At 38.7% G+C, this 21,511-nt stretch overlaps 1 protein-coding gene across 2 annotated transcripts; it reads right to left on the bottom strand.

The window, feature by feature from the left end:
- Window positions 1-508: 508 nt before the first annotated feature.
- LOC113050906 (myosin-9-like) lies at window positions 509-20,003 on the bottom strand. 2 transcript variants are annotated; one of them, XM_026214354.1, is made up of 41 exons: window positions 19,829-20,003; window positions 15,706-16,037; window positions 15,345-15,501; window positions 15,233-15,260; window positions 15,024-15,117; window positions 14,471-14,491; window positions 13,961-14,053; window positions 13,808-13,871; window positions 13,581-13,679; window positions 13,210-13,353; window positions 12,861-12,956; window positions 12,469-12,740; window positions 12,189-12,362; window positions 11,915-12,088; window positions 11,481-11,595; window positions 11,007-11,197; window positions 10,787-10,908; window positions 10,323-10,392; window positions 10,056-10,216; window positions 9,717-9,825; window positions 9,503-9,634; window positions 9,210-9,416; window positions 8,968-9,105; window positions 7,192-7,315; window positions 6,787-6,958; window positions 6,423-6,635; window positions 6,143-6,287; window positions 5,685-5,891; window positions 5,478-5,582; window positions 5,180-5,332; window positions 4,845-5,093; window positions 4,492-4,704; window positions 4,034-4,246; window positions 3,778-3,939; window positions 3,471-3,599; window positions 3,258-3,346; window positions 2,971-3,094; window positions 2,664-2,872; window positions 2,201-2,309; window positions 1,744-1,916; window positions 509-1,617 (listed from the first exon to the last, which is right to left on the bottom strand). In XM_026214354.1, the coding sequence occupies exons 2-41, from the start codon at window positions 16,030-16,032 to the stop codon at window positions 1,509-1,511; spliced, it is 5,886 nt and encodes a 1,961-aa protein (XP_026070139.1). In that variant the 5' UTR covers window positions 16,033-16,037; window positions 19,829-20,003; the 3' UTR covers window positions 509-1,508. The 2 variants fall into 2 exon arrangements, with proteins under 2 accessions (XP_026070139.1, XP_026070140.1); XM_026214355.1 differs by lacking the exon at window positions 14,471-14,491.
- Window positions 20,004-21,511: the final 1,508 nt, after the last annotated feature.

Here is a 21,511-nt window from a genome sequence, read left to right as displayed (position 1 = left end):
TGGTATTTTGGTTACACAAATAACATTTTAATTACATTTAAATTCAATTCATACTAAACTATTGTAGTTTCTGGCTGGGATGCACCACACATAAAAAAAACAAAAAAACAAAGAACATTATTTGACACATTCAATATATAGCTTTGACTAGTATCAGTAAAATCTGTGTCTCATTCACCGAGAGACACGGTGATAAAGCAAACATTTAAAGCGGTCATTTTGCATAATTTACAATGCATAATACGTTATATATGTAATTAAAAAAAAATTTTTCAATAAAATTTTTGGGATTTTCCACCTGGCCATCACCGCAAGTAAATTTCAAACCTGTGGGCAACACTGAAACCATTTTATTATAAATATTTTATGAATGTGGCTTTATAAAGTTTTCATCTACAGTCTTTCAGTTATCAGCAGAGATCTTTAACCATCTGATCACTTTAATCATTAAGAAAATATTGTCTATAAAAAGGAAATACTGTTGCGTTTGGAAGAATTAGAGGTAAAATTGAGGGTACAAAAGACAAAGCTTTAATCAGATGTAATGAAACCGTAGGTGACATTAAAAGTGAGAGGAAAATATCTTTTCAATTGTTCCAAATACAGTCAGTCCACAACAATTGCACTGAAGTTTGACAAATATATGGGTCTATCAAGATTCTCCAAATGGTGCCATGAAACATACAGCGGGATAATGTATACAGTATAATGTAATGTATTATGCAGAAAAATAACATGACAGATTAATAATTTGAGCAAATACATTTAAAATTGAATACAAAAAAAAGGTAGAGTACAATTGAAAACTTTTACACACCCCACCACCTAAATTGTGAACTTCAAAAACAGAGAAAAAAAAGTTTGCAGTAATACATGGTGTACAAATCCTGAGAACTCTCAAAAACCATTAATAATATATCTAATTAAGGCAATCAGTCTTAATTTTAAAACCATGGAAGGGGTGGAAAAGTGCCCGTTAATCTATTAAGAAAAAGGCTTAACTGGTGCTGAAGTGCTCTTGAAACAAAATTAATCTCTTTGGCTGATGAGTAATGTTTCTCTAAATCCTGGATTTAATTATTTTTTATCATCATTGAGTAAGGAAAATTCTTCCCATTATCCATTATAAAAATTTCCCAACATTAATTTACTTTGAAAGTGGATAAATACTTTGTCTTCCCCGTAAAATATAAATAGTCAATATTTATTCAAATGCATTGTAAGGCAGTTATCAACAGGGCAGGACAAATTACGCCAGATAAACTTTCAGTTTCACTGGAAATATAAATGTTTGATAAATGGCAAAATGAAAGCTTTTTTTCCCTTGGATGCAAAGTTATGGCTTGGATAATTGTTTGGCTCCGAATCTGCTTTAAAACATTGAAAATTACAGTGAAAACCCCATTAAAGGATACAGTTGCCCTTAAAGCATACAAATTTCATTTAAATTTGAAACTTCGTGGCAAATAGATCCTCATCTGTAACACCAATAGGCTCCGCTTTGAATTTTACTCCGGAGTTGACTCGGACCCCTCACTTTTCAGACTGTTGTCCTCATCACCATCCACACCCGAGCGTCCAGCTGTACGACGTACGTTGACATTGAAATCTCCATGCCTGAAGACAAACAGAAGTCATAAAAAAAAAAAAAAAAAAAAAAAAAAAGGCATAAAAAATGTAAAACCGATGTTTTTTGTAGTCAGGGTTCTTTGTCATTCTTCCACAAAGCAGCGGAGTACACACCTGAGTTTGTTCTTTAAGCTGCTGACTTCTCGGTTCATAAGATTAGCAGACTCCATGGCATCTTCCAGCTCTCGCTGCAGCTTCCTACGGCTGGCATTAGCTCGAGCCGCTTCCTCCTCAGTCTCCTCAAGCTGCCTCTTCAACTGCTTCATACGAGTGTTCAGCTTCTCAGTCTGACAGGAAGGGGAAGATTTCTTTATTAATGGCATTTCAAATACAGCGTTATGATACTTACATTTCAGCTGTCCACCATTAGGAGTAAAATTTCATGACTATTAAATAGGAATATTATCTAGCAATAAAGACAACAAAACAGGTCTTGAATTTCTATTAGCTTTAACGGTCCAAGTGGATCAAATCACCTTAGTTTGAGAATGTATAAAGATCAAATTAAGACTCTGACTTGGCTTTGCAGTAGTTTGAACTTACTGTATTATAAATTAAATGCACAACCTACCTCATTTTTGTATTGTTCTGCATTGCGTCTCTCATCATCAACCTGCAGTAAGATCTCTTTGAGTTTCTTATCCATACGCCGCACCTGTTTAGTGGACTGCTGCCTCTCCCTGACAAAGAGGAAATTAAAGGGTTAGTTCACCCAAATATTAAAATTGTCATTGAGTCACCCTCATGTCGTTCCAAACCCGTTCATCTTCAAAACACAGTTTAAGATATTTAAGATTTAGTCAGAGAGCTTTCTGTCCCTCCATTGAAAAACGTGCGGTGTACATGTTATACTAATAAAAAAAAAAACAAAAATAAATAAATAAAAGACCTCACAATAAGCGGACAACTGAAATGTTATCGGGAGATTTGAGGTGTAATCATGTTGTGCAAGTCTATAATGATATCTGTTTATTATGCCAGACTGTGTGGGTTTGAAATTTGCTGCCAATAACAAACCATCTACCATCACTCACTTTAACTCATTATCCAACTGCTCTTCGAGCTGTGGGATCTTGGCCTCCAGAGCAGCAATTGTGGACTTGTACTTGCTTTTCACAGCTGCCTCTAAATCCTGAAGCTTCTGCTTTAGGTCCTTGTTCTGGCGTTCCAGCTGAGAGCGCAAACCCTCCAGACGCTGGCTATTACCACGCTCTGCAGACAACTCCACTGTAACCTGCTCAGCCTGACGTTAAACAAAAATAAAGCCACAGAGAATAATGAACATCATTTGAAGTGTTCCCAAATCTCAGCAGTCATCTCATGAAGCTCCCTGTACTCTACCTGCAGTGTTGCTTTTTTAAGTCGATCATTGACCATTTCCACATTGAGATGTTCCTCCTCAAGTTCTTCTTCAACCTGAGCAATACGTGCCTCCAGTCTCCTCCTCTCATCACTGCTCAGTGAGCTGACAGAGGAAAATAAATAAAATGAAACAAAAAAACCAACCCTATTTAAACCACAAAACACTGTGAGATACCAAATACACTTTGATTTTCTAGGACTAACTGTCTGGTGCAGGATGCGCTACCGGACAATACATCACATCTCAGTGACAGCAGGTTACTCACCTCTTGGCATTCTGGCTAGTGAGCTCATCCTGCAGTTCATCTCGTTCTTGTTGGATTTGTCTCTTTGCTCTGTCAGCAGCAGCCAGATCCTACAGAGAGAGAAAAAAAGGGGGAAAGGTTTTCTGTATGCACACACTTTTAAAGAATCATATTCTTCTAAACAAACAATTAATTAGTCCCTGGCTGCAACAATTCTGATCCAACAAGGCAAACCTCATGCAGCTGCATGATGTCAGCCTCCATGCTCTTGATCTTGCGCTCATTTTCTTTGGCCTGGTTAAGAGCCTCATCTCTGGACAGACGCAGTTCCTCAACCTCTCTCATCTGATCTTTCGTCTGGGCCTGCAAAGCAAGAGAGGAAATTACACTGATACCACATTGAAGCCATGGCCACTGCATGTGCGCCAATTATTTTAGTCCACATGCAAAAGTACAGATCTGATTTCTAGTCCCTGAAACGTCCCCACCACTTTAATACAAAAGTGATGGCCGTGCTCATGCAGAATGTATATTTGTATACCTGTAGTTTCCTGAGCTGTCTGAGGGCCTCATCTCGAGCCTTGTTGGCATTGTCGATCTGAGCAGCCAACTCTGACAGATCCAGCTCAAGCTTCTTGCGCACAGATACGGCCTGAGCCCGCTGTTTCCTCTCATCTTCAAGCTCCATCTCCATCTCACGCACCTGACATATTCAAGAATAATATCAGTAGACAATCATCTCCCAGTTTCCCCAACGTTAACACTGTTCTTCAGAGGTCAGGCAGGCGAGCACATACCTGTTTGACTAGCTGCTTCCGTTTCTCCTCACCCTGCTCATCTCTGCTCTGCAGGTCTCTCTCAAACTGAGCCTTCGTGGCCTGCAAGTTGACCTCCAGGCGCAGTTTGGCATCTTCTGTGAGCTGCAGTTCATCCTCCAGCTCTTCCAGCTGAGTCTTCATTTCCGTTAACTGCTGTTCCATTCCTCGTTTGGCCCGCTCAAGCTCATGCACCTTAAAAGAAGAGAAATAAAAAGATTGCGCACAACTAAGATAAGGGGCAAGAATAAATAATGACTACCATTTTTAGCAAACTGAATCTTTAGAATTGAAATGAACATGTTTTGGCAATGACAAGATTAACTTGGTTCCAAAACTGTTAGCATGTTGTAAAGATAATTAATGGCAGCTGGTTAGGTATTGGAACAGTTGTCGTCTTAAGATACATGTTAGACTCTTAATGCTTCGGTTTCACATACATTCTTTCCAGCATCATCCTTGGATGACACCAGGTCCTCCATCTCGGTTTTGAGCTGTTTATTGACCCGCTCCAGTTCATCCTTCAAGTCAGTAATGGCCTCCAACTCTCGAGTCAGAGTCAGGGCTCTGGTCTCTTTCTCGCGTGCCTCTGCCTCAGCACGATCCTTCTCCTCAGCGTACTTCTGAGAGATGTTCTTCTCCTCTGCCAGCATCTGCACAAATTGAAGTATTTTATCACTTAAAAAGACTGCAAGACTGTAAACACCCAGAGAAGTAGCATTCCATTTCCATATCTTGTCCATTAATAGAAAATACACTTATGCTCAATTTACTGATAAACACTGTTCTCTACCTGGTCAAACTTCTTCTGCTTGCGTTCTAGCTCCTGAACGGTCTGACGCAGATGAGCCTGGTCTAGCAGGACATCATCTAGCTCTCGCTGCAGACGTGTCTTGGTCTTGTCCAGTTTATCGTAACCAGCATTCCTTTCTTCCAACTGCTGCACAAAGTTTTCCACCTCCCTCTGCAATTTCTTTTTCCCTTCCTCCATGCTTTCTAGGTTCTGGGCCTCTTGCTCGACCTTTTTCTTCATATCTGCCAACTGAGAAGCAAAAACAATAAGAACAGTGCACTCCAACACAAACTGCTCCTAGACCAAGATGTCTACAGACTCAATGGCGCATGCACCTGAGCTTGAGCAGTGTGCAGCTGCTTTTCAAAATTCTTCTTGCCCTCCTCTTCCTCCTCCAGCATCTCTTTCAGGTTGTTCTGTTCATCCTCCAGTTGCCGAATACGAGTGGAGAGTGCAAGCTTCTGCCTAGTCTCCTCCTCCAGTAATGCCTAACCACAGAGAAAATATAAAATAACTTTTCAAAACGACAAAAAAAAGTTTTACAGCAATACTGGTAAAACAATCAGCTATTTGAAAGTCCACCATTGATGTTAAGAGCAAGCAAGTGCACAGTAGTGCATGACCAAGTTGTACCTGTGTGTCTTTAAGTTGAGATTCAACAGTAGAACAGTCTTTTGCAGCTTTGATGGATTTGCTCTCCACTTTGCTCAGTGTACCTTGAACAGCTTCAAGCTCCACCTAATTATTGATGCATAAAATAGGATTTTTCATGGAGGCACGAGTTTCCACTAAAATGTGCAGTTATCCAAATATCTTCAAAATCCTTTTAAGTTTCAATACCTGCATCTTTGACACTTTATCGGCCAGTTCCTGTTTCTGTCTCTCACTCTCTCCATATTTGACCTGGAGCTCCTGGAGCTGCGATTCGGCTTTCTTCCTACGGTGCTCAGATTCGTTTTTACCTTGTGACAATGACTTAAGTTCGATCTGAAGTTCATTGCGTTCACTCTCTAGAGCCTGTTTAGCCTTGTCCACAGATGCTTTACTCTGAGGGATCCAACAGTGAAAGTCAGTTAGCATTTTTCTGCAGTTTGCTTTTGTGGATTGAAAGAATAAGGTGTACACTTCTCAGAAACCCTACCTTTAAAATTAACTGGTTAAATAGCACTTTTTTAGGGAAAAACGTATAAATATTCAATACGCAACACTGAAATAAATGGCAATCATAGATCCACCTTTTCTACTGAAACACTCATAGGATCAAAAAAATCATTTTTGCAGGATTCACATGGTCTCACCTTTTTGGCCTGCTCAAGCTGTTCATTGATCTCCTCAAAGGCCTGGTTGTGTTTCTGTCGAACTTCAGCTAGCATCTGTTCATGTGAACGAGCCTCATCTTCCAGAGTCTTCTTCAGCTGAGACACTTCAGTCTCTCTCTTTGCCCTTCAGATAGGAAGTTAACAATTGTGAAGCTGATAAAAGATGACATGCTACCAGTGTGGAAAGTTCAGATTATTTAATAAAGCAATATCTCAAGTTAGGTCTTCATTAGCCCAGTCAGTTTTCCTCATGGCTGACCTGAGTTCCTGCTGAGCAGCAGTAGAGTCCAGGGTGTCCTCGAGTTCGGTCTTCAGAGCTTCCAGCTCCTCTCCCAGGTCCCTGCGCTGTTTCTCTGCTTTAGTACGAGCAGCTTTCTCCAGCTCCAGATCTTCCTGCAGCTCTGAGAGCTGGGCCTCCAACTCACGAATGTTCTTCTGGGCTGCGTTCTTAAGGGCAGCTTCCTCCTCAATCCTATAGTAAAAAAAAAAAAGTCTTTTTTAGTAGCTAGAAATTAAGGCCATTAAAGTAAAAAAGGCAAAAGTGGAAGTGATGGACAGATGAAATTAAAGCTCAATGCTAATTCTCCAGTAAACCCTTATTTTTTGTTACAAGTTCTACTCACCTTGCTAGTGCAGCCTGGAGTTCTTCCTCTTTCTTGGCCAGTTGGGCACGGAGCTCTGCTATCTGAGCCTGCAGCTCTGCGATCTGATCATGCAACTCTGTAGAGTCACCCTCCAACTTCCGCCTGTTCTTCTCCAACTCTTGCCTCAGCTTCTCTTCCTTCCTTAAACGATCTGAGAACATAAAGGAGACATCATTTAACAAAGGGAGTATACAACAAAAAAAAAAAAAAAAAAAAAAAAAAAAAAAGGCAAATATGTATAGAGATCGAGAAAAGAACACAGAAACGAGACTTTGTTATTGCGAATAGTAATATGTATTTTTTTCTAAATCAGCATTTTTGGGCTTACTTTAAAAAGTGTTTTTTTTTTTTTTTGTATTAATTCAAAGTCCTGAAAACACTTACCCTCCAGGTCTGTAATCATAGCTTCATGTTTGTTCTTGAGCTTTTGCAAACTCTTGGATTTCTCTTCCTCTTCAGCCATGTTAATGGTGAACTCTGAAATTCTCTCCTCTAGCTGCTTTTTCTCCTGCAAGCACAGATACCCACACACACAACTATAAAGGACAAGCACTAAATAGTTTCTGCAGCAGACTGCACCTAGTGCAGTCCTTGCAGGTGGGTTGAAGAGATGGCAGAATTTATATTCTGGTTGGAAATCAAGAAATGGTTCTTATTCAGGAAAGTCACTTGCTTAAAGCGCATTTTTGGGAGAAAGTTATTGTAGTTAAATACTACATTTATGTAGCATTAGTCAAACTGTCTGTGTCCAGAATCATAAAGGTGGAATCAGAGACATGTTTGTTGACATTCATTTGAACAATATGGTGCTGTGCATGTCTTCCTTGTTTGTACCTCCTTGGTACTTTTACTATTTTATTTGTCCCGTTTTAAAAGTAACTTTTTCCCCAATAAGGTTTACTAGGGATGAAAGCCAGCATATCAGAGATAGCACACCAAATCTATTTTTGCAGACTTTTTGCTCCATCAGGGAAAACGATAGGCAATGGATTGTTTTTATATCAACAAAGGCTGGTGTACATGCATGACAGTTTAAAAGATGATGTGCTGGCCAAATTTGGAAGCTTTCTTTATTAACTGCAAGCCTTTTTATTTGCTACAGGAGTTTCTCTTTTATTGTGGTGAGAGCATACATTGCTTAAACAGCTGGCACACAGAGCGGCATTACCCAGACAATGTAATTCTATGTGATTTTAATAAAGCTCATCTCACCTGTGAATTGCCTTAATACAAATATCACATGCCCTACCAGAGACAGCAATATACTGGACCATTGCTACACAGTTTAAAAGGATGCACACCACTCTGTCCCCTGAGCAGCTCTGGGACTCTCGGATCACTGTTTGTTCAACTTCTACCATATTCTGGCTATAAGTCGCACCTAAGTATAAGTTGCATTAGTCCAAAAATACGTCATGACGAGAAAAAAAAAAAGTCACACTTGACTATAAGTCGCATTTATTTAGAACCAAGAAAAAACACTACCGTCTCCAGCCGCTATATGAGAGCTCGTAGACTACAGGAGCACTGAGCAGTATAGAGCACCCATGTTTTCTCTTGATTCATGTCAAATTAATTTTGATAAATAAGTCGCACCTGACTATAAGTCGCAGGACCAGCCAAACTATGAAAAAAAAAAAAAAAGTGTGACTTATAGTCTGGAAAATACGGTAATAGCCTACAAGCAAAAACGCATCTGTAAAGCCTGTAGTAATAGTGGTTAAGAGTTGGACTAATGAAGCCGAGCGGGATTTACAAGCCTGCTTCGACTGCACGGATTGGAGCAATTTTGGAGCTGCAGCCACTGATCTGGCTGATCTCAAAGCGGTTACATCCTACAGTTTCTGTGAGGACATGTTTGCTCCAACCAGGACATATTTAACAACAACAAACCTTGGTTCAAGGCAAACGCAAACTGTTTCACCAGCACAAAGGGCCTTTACAAACAGACCAAAAACACACACTAAATGGGGAGATAAGAGACGATACTCTGAAGAGAATAAAAAGAGAAAAAGCCCCACAAATTCTTTCAGTGTTTGCACACTTGGCAAATAAAGCTCATTCTGATTCTGTTAAATTCCTTTCCCACCCCCAATTAAGGAATTGTTAATTGAAACTACTTCGTAGTTGTTGCACCTAAAAGAATGACTTTTGTTAGACCTTGTGAAGTTTGGTGTTCTGGTCATCAAGAACCATAATTTCCTCCTCAATCTTCTTCATCTTGGCATCCATGGTGACCTTCTCCAACTGCAGCTTCTGCCTGGCAGCTTCCTCCTCATCCAGTTGTTGTTCCAGATCCTGGGAAAGGAGTTTAGGTTTTTCAATTACAAGTAATTTCAGTCTGAAGCTCTAAAGCACTGATCTCCCAAATTTAAACTATTTCATCAAACTTGTTGTCTGACCGTGATGTTCTGTTGCATTTTCTTCCTCTCTGTCTGAAACTGTGAGACTCTCTCCTCCTCTTCTTCTAAGCGGGACTCCAGGTCATGCAGGACCTCCTCCAGCTCCTGCTGACGTGCAGCAAGACGTGCCCTCATCTCTTCAGCCTCTTGACACAGCTCGGTCTCTGCCTGCAACTGCTCCTGCAGTGCCATCTTCTCTTCATTTAACTTTAACAGGGAAATAATAAGATTATGGACCCAAAGATGGTTTATTCTTTCTTGAGGTAGAGGAAACAGACCACCACCATGTATACCTGTTTTTGTTTGGCCTGAAACTCTTTCAGCTGGTCTTCAGCCTGCTGCTGTCTCTCCTTCATCTTAACCAACTCTTCTTCTTTAGCGACCATTTCCTCGTCCTTTCTGGTCACCTGCAGCAAAGGCTTGACCTGAAAAGAAAAAGTGGAGAAACTGCTTTTAGACCTTTTATTGATCTAATAAACATACAGGTTTATGAATCTGGATGTCTACCTTGGTAAAGAGTCTCCACCAATTCCAATTCCTGAGCTTCAAGTAGGCTGCACAGTTCCTCTGGATCACTCTCATGGCTGTTAGCTGCTGCTGCCTCTTGGCAAAGGCTCTACATAAAACAAACCCCGATTTGTCATTGTCAGAGACCCGTTCAATTAACACCTTACAGACATCTGTTGTCCAAGACATTTCAATATCACTTATAAAAGTTGTCAGCTTCTCAGTATCAGCCCAAATTGTAATGCATCGGTGAATCGAATCCCTAAAAGTCAATTCAGTTTGTTCTAGCTGTAGTGTCATGGAAATGTGAGCTTTACTTAAAAAATGTAAAATATCTACCTCCTAGCCACATAGCCTCTACACCAGGCTTGGAAAGTGATAATGACATCAGTGATCTTCAGATCTCGCTCCTCTTCCAGATGGGCAAGAACTCCAGCCCTGAAGAACACTTTACTCTGACCTATACGGAACAAGTTAGAATCCAGCTCCAGGGCTTTGATCTGAAAGAGAGAGAAACAAAATTCTATATGCAATTAAGAGCTTCAATTTTCAACAAAAAGTAGCAATTGTCAAAGCTGAAGATGAACGGTGTGTATTAAATCTTACCATGAGGACACAGGCCTGCTTTCCATCCATAAAGCCCTTGGGGATGGCATTTGGTGTAAGGATCTCATATCTGAAATCATATTAGGAGAGAATAAATTAGAGACTCTGATTGTTTCAGTAGTCTATACAGTAGTAGTAGTTTGACATGTCAGCACCCAAGCTGAGCTGGAATACATGAAAAAAAATAAAAACGGGAGTTAAAAATTGTACAAGATTTTTTTTAATTAACACATGTAGAATGTTGTCTTAACTAAAGAAGTAAAAATTAAACAAGTCCCTGAATGAGCATACTTCATATAGTATTCATATACATATATATATATATATATATACTTAAATTTTATTGGACAATTCTAATTTTAATTCAAGTCTATAGGTACTAAATAGTCAAAACGACAATTCTATTTCCTGCTACATAGTATATAAGCAGTCCCAATACTTAGCGTTCATGAAAATCCAAATACCTTTGTCTGAACTCCTGGAAGACAATACGGTTGGGGAACCCTTGTCTACAGATCCGAATTCCTTCTAGAACGCCATTACACTTTAGTTGATCTAGAACCAGATTGTGTGCCAATTTACCAGCCTTAAGGAGAAAAGCAATGACTTAAATTGTTAGAGGCCTCAAAAGGAACATGATCCATCAGGCTTTACAAATGGTTTTGAAGATTTTTCTCTTCATACCTTCTTTTCATGATTGGGGATGATGCATCGGACAAAGTTAGGGTTGGTGTTTCTGAGAGTGGTCATCAGATTTGTCAGCTGCTCCTTGTACAGTTGTCCTACTGTACGGAACATTCCTTTACGCGTCTTGACTGCTCCATGCAAGGATTCAGCCATTCCGGCCACTTTGTCCAATCCCACAATTCTGTCCACTGATGAAACAATGAAAAACAAAACGCATTATGCCGGAAACCAAAGAGGTAAGAAAACTTTTCATGTTTATCTGTGGAGTCTTTTAGTGTCCAGGATGAACAGTAGCAGACCACCTGCATATTACACACTGGCAGAACCAGACTCACTTTACTTTATGACGACCTAAAAGCCTGACTAACAAAAGCTCAATGAAGCAGGTGGATTGTCGTCAAAACTTGTTAGACATTCGTGAAATCATACTCAAATTACAAACCATTAAAATCATCTTAAAAAGTCACATACCATCCTTCCAGAGCTCAGACACAAACTTGTCTGATGATTGGTTGAGTAGAGTAGCTACATTGTCATTCAGAGGGTCCATGTTTTTCATTAGCCATTCATTTGCCTTGTAATCAACCTGTTGAAGACCGGACAGACACATACATGATACACTCTTAAAAATAAAAACCAATAAGGTATCTCCTCTTAAGCCCCAATCGTTTTTACTTTATAGGGAAGTGAGGGAAATGTAATGTTTTAAAGAATGTTTAAATTAATTTTTCATACTGAACATTATAACGTTGTGATGCGTTCACTTGGCCACCTCAGCAATTTCCATAGGCATTGCCGATCCAGTGTGACTTCATGATATAGACATCCACAGTATCAATTACTTTACAAACATATGAGAAACTAATCTTGTTCAAAGAGTGTTTAAGACTCATAATGGTTCTTACTTTGCCAGCATAGTGAATGATACAGAAGTCAGCATCATCTTTGAGCTTCTTGGGTTTCTGGAATTTGGAGTTGCCGCCCAATTCCTGAACGACTTTCTCCACAAAGGATTTGTCTGTGGCTTTGGGAAACCAGCACTCCTCATCCAACAGAGCCAGGATTCCTGGAGGACCAGTCTGAGGAAGGGGGGAAAAGAAAGGAAAAATCAGGGATCGAAGGAGGGTGAGAGACTAAAACCGTATCCTACAAAGTTTGAGGAGGAAAGGATAAACCTACAGGCTTCTCAATAAGTTCAATACATGGCTGCAGGTCGAGGCCGAAGTCGATGAAGCTCCATTCGATGCCTTCACGCTGGTACTCCTCCTGCTCCAGGATGAACATGGTATGGTTGAACAGCTGCTGAAGCTTCTCGTTGGTGTAGTTAATGCAGAGCTGCTCAAAAGAGTTCAGCTGAAGAGAAAGCAAAATTTAAAACCAAAACGGTCCATTAGAATGAAGATGCTCACAAAATAAAACGTCTGGAAAATGTTTATTCTTTTCCAAAATCCTTTCATACCTCAAAGATCTCAAATCCGGCGATATCCAGGATTCCAAGGAAAGAAGCTCCCTGACGCTTGGTCTTGTCTAAAGCTTTGTTGATGCGCATAACCAACCAGCGAAACAGTCTTTCATACATGGCTTTGGCCAAAGCCTCCACTGCAAACTCCGCCTGCTCTTGAGTCTGAGCCTTTTGAACATAATCACGACCCACTTTGATGCGTGGCATGAGAATGGCACGTGTGAAATCTGTCACGTTCATGCCCAAGAGGTGGCACACCTTCTGGGCCGCTGATAAATGAGAAAATGGACATTGAGAACTCATATGATATGCAACTCATACGCATAACACGCAAAAATAAAACCAAACTAAAACTAATTTGTAGTGCATGCTAATAAATAAATTTAAACCTGTGTCATCGGGCATGGAGGCTTGGTCAGAATTGCGTTCCTTTTTAAAGCTCATGTTTCCCAGCTGGAGTACAGAAGAAACCACTTTCAAAAGACCTGGGACATGATAACCAAAACATTACATTTCACCAGACAAGGTAATAACCGACACATCACCCCTTAGAAAGATAAACGCCAAACTTCAAATTCAGTCATTATGACAGAATAACTACATTTTATGATCTCAGAGTCCATCATGTGAAACTGGAAAACTTTCCTGATTCATGAAAGACCTCACACCTTCAGGTAGTCAAACACACTGCACAAGAACTACAAATAAAAAAAAAGGGTCTTGTTTGGGTCTCTGTACCTGTCTGCTCCTCCTCAGGGATGCCCATAATCCTGAAGGAATCAATGGTTTCAGCAAACAATTCTTTATCCTGTTGTCCGGAGATAGTTACATTTCCATTTGACAGGAAGCGGTACTTATTGTAGTCTTCTAGGCACAGCTCAGCTGTAGTGTGGAAAATGAACTTTAGGACTAATCTCTATGAAAAGTTTATAGAGTATTAAACTTCTTGGTGTATATTCAAACTTGGTGTAAATTCACAAAACAAAGTCTCCATTAAGAGAAGATCAATTTAAATGTTCCTTCAAAAAAAAAAAAAAAAAAAAAAAAGCAGCACACATGCATACACACACACAGCTTATGGGACCGTTTATGGCATAAATAGTACTCACCACGCAATTTGCCTTCTGCTCCTGATAGCAGGTAATAAAAAACATGGAAGGTCCGTTCAACTTTTGCCTGTCTGATCGCACGAGACTTCTCTAACAGATCTGATAAAGGCTTGTTAGGGGATTAACAGAAGGCTGAATACATTTCTGCATGAGGACAATGGAACATAAATTGTTAGCTTGTTAATAATTTAGTTTCTTAAATGATGGTTCAGTCAATAAAAGGATACAAGTTTCAATATTGGCTCCAACGATATAACCATTGACATCAAAGTTTATCCTGATAAACTTTCCCTGTGAATGAACAGTACATATTGATTCACGACAACACTTAGTTGGCTATTTAAAGGGAGTCGAGTGGATTTTTGTCGGTGCAAACTTACAAATCGAGAAGAGTTATCATTTTTGACAGTCTTGGCATTGCCAAAGGCCTCCAGAATTGGGTTAGCCTGGAGCAGCTGTTTCTCCAACTCCCCCTAGTAGACAAAGAATTGATAAGATGGAATGAAGAGTGCATTTAAAAGTAAAACATGGATGAACTGTTAGCAATTAGTGAAAAAAAAAAAAAAAAAAAAAACCCTTGAAAAAGCTCGATACACCAATACGCAGTAGACCCAGGTCACCTATTTGCAAATAAAAGTTTTGCTTGAGGCTGAAAACTGATGCCTAGTTTTGCAGTTCAGTACATTTATTACATTTATAATGCTAAAAACAATTCATGCATTAAACTTTGTTCCACATCAGTGTTAGAATTTGCATTAGCTGAAGCAGTTAGACTTTGCAAAATAACTTCTATAGTTAAGCTTGACCAGGAAAGTGGGGCAAAAAATAAAAAAAAATAAATAAAAAAGTGCATGTGGTTGGACAGAGAAAGTAATGGAGTCATAACTCACATGTGACAGGGTGACACTGCTCTGGAGGATGAAAAGAAAGAAATTCTCAAAATATTGGCAAAAAATGAAGGGGGACTCAAACATGCTTATTCAACAATGGGATGTATGTAGGTTTTTTTTTTTGTTTAAGAGTTTAGTATATTATAAATCATGAACAAACATGCAGGTATTCACATAGTAATTTGATACCCAGCGGTAACCAGTCTAAACCTGATACAGGAATGTGAAAACAGAATTTTGACTTCCTGGTTCAGAGAGAATGACTGAAAGTTTCAAATCCATAAACAGAAACACTTTTGACAGGAAAAATGGAGGATGAAAAACAGGAAGAGATAAGAGCGATATTAACAAAACGTTTACAGTATCATAATAGGGGCTGGAGACAGAATAGCTGATGTTAAAAATGGATGTGGTTAATTATTTATGGACAGCTCTGTAATGACAATCAGCACTCGTTGTGTCTGTCAGATGTGCATGCAAATAAACATTTGCTTGTTAATGACTTTTCCATGACTCTGAACTCAGCTAAAAAACAAAAAGGGTTTGTACTCACTTGATCTTTCTTTGTTTTGAAGGATGACGCTACAGATGCAAGGTACTGAATGACTTTTTTTGTGTTTTCAGTTTTTCCAGCACCAGATTCACCCCTGGACAAATATTAATAAATAATAAGTTTTGAAAGAACAGGTGTAATTTTTGCTGGTCATTTTGATATTTTATTGCGGCACTGGAATTTCACATTAAGGTCCAAGACGAGCTTACGTGCACAATATGGACTGATCCTCACGATCTAAAAAAAAAAAAAAACAGCAAAAATGTATTAATACTATTTTAGCAAGAAATATAATATCAGTCATGCAGTTAGGGTTCTCACCCTGCATCATGCTCCTGTAGGCCGTGTCTGTGATGGCGTAGATATGAGGGGGCATCTCATGCCTTTTTTTGCCTTTGTACATCTCTACGATTTCTTCCGTGTAGATAGGTAGATGCTTGTATGGATTTATTACCACACAGAAGAGCCCAGAATATGTCTGAAACAACAATTTACATCATGAAACAAAACATTAACATTGACTAAACATTAACTAGCAATTTAATTAGCAATCATAAATACCTCCGCATTAAACAGAGTTGAACAATTATGAGTTTTCCACAGGTTTTCTGCATGATACACAATGTGTGCAGAATTCCCTAAACTTGAACACTTCAAACATATGCAATTCAGACAGACTTACATAGATGAGTCCCGAGTAGTACCTCTCCCTCAGGTTGTGTAGAACAGAGGCTTCATTCAGGCAGGTAAGCTCCGCCATATCCTCCACCTTGTTGTATTTGGGTGGGTTCATCTTCTGGATGTCATCCTTGTTCACCTTGATCTTCCTGCCAGAGTCAATCAGCTCCACAAGACACTCATCTCCAGTCTCTTCTTTGACGGAGCCGGCCTCAAAGCCAAGCTTCTCGGAGGGAACCCACACCAGCTTCTTGGAAGCCCAGTCCGCCTGGGCCAAAGGGTCGTTGATGGTATTGCGGTCGGCATAGAGGAACTTCTCTGCATCTGACATTTTGGCTACATGTGAGAGAAGGTATAAGTATTTATGTTTTGTGGTATTTGTATTTATGTTTTGTCATGCTAGTTTAAAACTAGCATGACAGCAGTGTCTTTGTAGTTCCTCAATCGTGCACAGACATCTACTTAAGGTGACTCGTTCAAGCGTCTGACTCCAGTATGTGTCAATATTGTATTAGAAAACTTGACAACCACACCTCCTCAGGTGACCGGTCTCTGACTGATACTGCACTGCCTCAGCTCTTTACTTCCATTCTCCTTCCCTTTCACTATTTATTCCATACGGAGTCAAATTCCTCCAACAACACCAATTACAGGAATTCCATACATTCCCACACTAATTTCAGAAACCCACAATTCAGTTTTAAAGATTCATATACCCAAATACAAGAGCTTTTTTTGCTATAAACAAAGTCTGACTAACCTGGAAACTTACAAAGTTAAACATTTTCATTCAGAAAGAACAAGCAAAAGTTCACATTTCAATGTGTTCTTAAGGATAAACATTTTAAACCAATTAGACCACCACATAAAAAAAAATAAAAAAAATCCAAAACTTTATAATGCATATCAATTTAATTAACACATTACATTATATACGTTTTAATTATATTGTGGTATATTTTATACTGCATATAAATTGAATAACTAAAAGGGTCTTGTAAATGTAAAACTATGCATGCACAATTTTGTGCACAGAACTATGTGGCAAGAATGCAGTTAATAGTGAATGAGACCCACCTTTTCCATATTACCATGACATTTATTGTGCCATGCCTACATTTGTTTGTTTGCTTGTATTTCCATACTAACATCTAAGGCTCTTCATTCATGGCAAGATCAATGTAATTTGAAAAAGACAAAAAGTAGTAACATACAGCAGTAATGAAAAGTTCCTTTGGCAGATCAATCAATAAGATCCAATCCAACCTAACACCTAATGTGCGCCTTTTCAAACACAAGCTCTTATTACTTTGAAGTGGAGCAACATCTGTACTGAAGCAGTAATTCCTAAACAAGTTTGGACAGTGTCATTATCTGCCACACCCTGTGGAAGACTCCAGATCTCTGAAACGAGCGAGAAGACCTTTATGTGTCAAAAACAGCAAAAATGTAACCTTATATGGCTTAATAGGCTTCCAGAGCGATGCAGGTTCAGAAAGTGTTCAGTAACTATCACAAGAGCCCACTTAAGAAATATTCAGAGGGCAAATAAGAAACATCAGAGGAGTCTGATAAATAATGCAAAGGTCTTCTGGAAAGCTAGAGATATATAGTCTCTGCTGTAAGATTTTAAATGGCTAAATCTTTATTTGCATAAGAATGGAGCAATGTTAGGACTCATTTAAAAGATCTAGAAGTATACATCCATATCTTCACAAATTTACTAGAAATCAGTTCATTACCACTAAAAACAGTCAATGTCTGTTGTTTTGAGGTGCATCTATAGTACGTGGTCAATAAAATCCTATTAATTCCGTTATCTAAAGAGACTTTATAGTTTTCTCTCATTCTGATGGGAGTAAATATATTATATATTTGTTATTATTATTATTATACGTGTTCCTGTAGCTCAATTGGTAGAGCATTGCGCAATCAAGCACAAGGTTGGGGGTTTGATTCCCCAAGAACACATGATAGGTAAAAATTGATAGCCTGAATGCACTGTAAGTTGCTTTTAAGTGTCTGCTAAACACATAAATTTCATTTAAATATATATAGACTGAAACTGGACACAGAGCAAGAAATAAACCGGACTTACAACTAGTAATGCACACTACTGCAAAAAACAGCCAGTTACACCCCAATTAAACTATGAATTTTCTGAGGTCAAAAAGTGAAAAAAAAAAAAAAGTTAACAAACCAGTCTCCACCCACCCTCTAATATTGACTAATATTTAAGTTTTTTTGCAGTTCACAACAACTGGAATTTGCAATATGGTTACTGAAAGAACACAAAATTAAAATAAAATAAAGACTATAGATTATGATTAAAAGTAGAAGAAAAAAAAAAACACTAAATAAGTGACCTACAGTTGGGATTTCACTCAGGTGACTAAAGGTGAGTCATACAGCAGTGTACTAAATATTACCTGTGCCTCAAGGGCAAGGAAAAGAGAGGCTTCTGGGAGTCAAAGTTCTCTGCCAATTCAAACTTTGACTATACTTGCAGTGACATGTACACTCATTTCTAACCTAACAGAAAGCCATACATCCAGAGTGAAAAAAAGATGCTACATGGTGTGCAGCGATACCACTGATAGCACTTAAAGCATGAGCAAGGGATCTTGAAAGTGAAAAGAAACAACAGCACAGCTTTAGCATACAGTTGAGATGGAGGGAATGTAAGAGGGATAAGGAGATTAGCAGGGTGTCATCTCTGTCTGCAAGTTCATTAACAGCTCAAATACAGTCGCTGTGATTAAATGCAGATGACAGCATGTGCGTGTGCACATGACATACACCTCTGCTGGGTTGCCCCATGATAGCTTGTCATCTGATTATACAAGATCAAAAAAAGGAACAAACTATGAGTGAATTGCAGTACATTTAAAATGACAAAAGAGTTGGACAATTATGGTTTAGTAATGAGGAACAAACAGCCAACCATAACAGAAAAAAAAAAAAAAATAGTGAAATGGTTTCTGGAACTTCATGATATTGAAAAATTGCTTCACCACATTGACACACTTCCTCTAGCGTGAAGCATTAATGCATGACCTTAGAAGGCAACATGTTAGAGCTTGCCATCTTAAAACGCACAGCCTACATTTATATTTTATTGTGTTCATAATACTTCGTTCTACATTTAAAATGGAGAATATCCAACGCAATTATATCTGGTCATAATAGCCGAACACAAGGCTTGGTAAAATAGCCACCATATTACACTCTGGAAAATAACTAATTATGTATCGATAATGTCAATTTAATGCAAGATACCCCTTTAGAATTAATATTTGTTGTCTTTAAATGCCAATTTTATGGAAATGTAATGCAAATAATTGTAAAATGTAAATCTGTTTTGTAATACAATAAATTCGTTTTCAAATAGGCTGAAATATGACCAGATTAAAGTGCAATATTAGCTTTACATGCAAACTGATTTATTTGCAGTTTGTTTTTGAAGAGGGTGATGTGGGACATGTGTTTGTCTGTCCTGCCGTCAGAGTGGTCACCTGCAGTGCCATGCCTAACTTTATCCCTCCATCAGCACGTTCTCTCATCCCACTGATCTTGGCTTATGTTCAATCCTTACTTACAGTTCAAATGCCAACAGCTCTGAGATGAACAACAGCAACACCGGAGACTTCACAAAAAAATAAAAACATTCATGCAACTTTGAAACTAGCATTGTGACGTAATAACTGAGTGTCCTCAGATGAAGAATGTGTGTCCTCAGGGCTGAGCAATTCGGGTCGTGTCTAAAGAAACTGGGCTGAAAGCAGGTTGGGCGTGTTGCACAGAGCAGACGGATCACCGGAGATGTTACAGATAGCGGAGTTGCGCGTGCGTTTTACTAGCTACATTATTTTGATTAGCAGCAGGCTACAATAAGAAAATACATATAATTAATCAACATGGCATCATATTTTCATTTTTAAAAGTGTTTAATTAAGCTACGCTATTAGAAAATAAATTATTAAAGACTATAATTTCCATTTCCGTAGCATGAAATAATTTTATAATGTCGAAGAGCAGCATAGTTTTAAGAGCGTGCACTGGCTGATTGTGTAGAACAGGTACAGGTGAGAACTGAACTGCAGCTGAATATTAAATAATTCGCTCACCTGTTTTCTCTCAGGCACCGTTTGTTGAGATGACCACCTTTCTCCAAATCTCCTGCGTTTTTACAGAGAACAACACGGATGCGACAAATGTATCCGAAAAGCTTTGTAGTTTGTGACACTCGCCTGTTTGCTCATCAGCGTACTGCTCTCTAGCTTCCTATTGCTTCACTCTGCAAACTCGCCCTAACTCTTAAATCAGCTGTGTAGGCGTGTCAACACAACGTCGACACACCTCATGCCCCGCCCATTCATAAGATTGATTGCTTCTGTTGACGTGTCGATCAAAAGATGTGCTTTCATTGATTGATCAATTGTGCCAAAACATTGATCTTAGGTTAGGCTGTTAGTTCTAGAATTTAATAATTCAGTTTAATTTATTTACCTCTTTTTGCTATTTTTTTTTTTTTTTTATACTGGAAAGAGGCAAAAAATAGATTTTGCTAGTTAAATATACATTCATTAATTTTTATACGCATTTTACTACTTAAATTGCTTATATAATTACACACACACACACAAAAAACATTAGCCTTAATGCTTCACAAATGCTGGAGGAAGAGTGGAGGAAGGCTGCTGGTGGAGGTTGTTAGTGAAGGAATGTGGTTCTTTGTCTGTACTTGCATTCCTGCAGTGATTTTCCTCAGTATATTTAAACATTATGTAGAGGTAAAGACTGAGAGAGAGAGAGCAGGAGACTAAAGTGAACATATATTGCTGTAAGTCACCCTTAGGATATCATAAAACAATAACCAGTGGTCAGGTGCTAACTATGATGACCTGGTCTGTAAACTACTGACACATTATCTTCATGGGCGATTATAGATATTGCATTTTTCTCTCTGTGTCAGTCAGGGGTTGCCCGATATGTGAATTTGATTATTGTAAATGATGTTGCTGTTATTGGCAACAAAGTAAACAGGCCTCCTTTATAGAAAAATTCAAAAGTCAAAGTTCAAGTAAGGTCACAAAGAAGGTCAGACAGATTCCTGCAGGTAATCCTAAACTGACTCGTGGCAGAAAGTTAGATTTTATGGAAATAAACAAAATGGAGACTCACAGCAAGAAAACTTGTTTGGGAGCCCTTAAGCGGACTGACAAGCATAAGTTTGAGTCTACCTGGCCTCAGGTGGGTTAATTCTTCCTTATATGGTATGAAGCATGCAGAGTGAAAGGGCTGTAGTTTAAGCAACAGTGGTTTTGGATTACCCATAACCACATTGGCCCTCCCCATTTTCTACCTTCCTTCTTCCTCTTAATCTGAAATACTCAGAGGCATGAAAGATGAGCAGATAAACTGTCAATAGAAGGCTTGTCACTACATGACAACACGCCAGGTAAGCAGACAGCAAATGAGCTTTCTAAACCCTGCTTGCATTTGCACATTGTTCTGCTTTAGATACACTATGGCATCTGTATTCTTATCCGTATCATGCATACCAAACCTATGTAGGGTATGTTATTTGATATGATAATGAAATTAAAAAAGTGGCTAGTCTCTAAACAATTCCATTATCTCAGCTACTTCTCAGCCTGATGTAGTTTCCTGACATTTACAGCCCCAGAGGTAAAAATAGACAACTGAGATGACATAACACATAACTGCAGGGACCTGCAGTGTCTGCTGTACAACACCTTAAAGATTTTCCTCATATATTTTTAAAAATAAATTACTTTTATTTAGCA

Source organism: Carassius auratus, chromosome 31 (assembly GCF_003368295.1).
Source record: "Carassius auratus strain Wakin chromosome 31, ASM336829v1, whole genome shotgun sequence".
In the NCBI taxonomy this organism is placed as follows: domain Eukaryota; kingdom Metazoa; phylum Chordata; class Actinopteri; order Cypriniformes; family Cyprinidae; genus Carassius; species Carassius auratus.
This window is presented reverse-complemented; position numbering and strand designations above follow the sequence as displayed.

Coding starts and splice junctions, on each gene's coding strand:
- LOC113050906 (XM_026214354.1), bottom strand. CDS start 16,032: ATGTCAGATGCAGAGAAGTTCCTCTATGCCGACCGCAATACCATCAAC. Junction 10,393..10,786: donor TTCCAGGAGTTCAGACAAAG/GTATTTGGATTT, acceptor ATATGATTTCAG/ATATGAGATCCTTACACCAA. Junction 5,094..5,179: donor TGCACACTGCTCAAGCTCAG/GTGCATGCGCCA, acceptor TTTGCTTCTCAG/TTGGCAGATATGAAGAAAAA.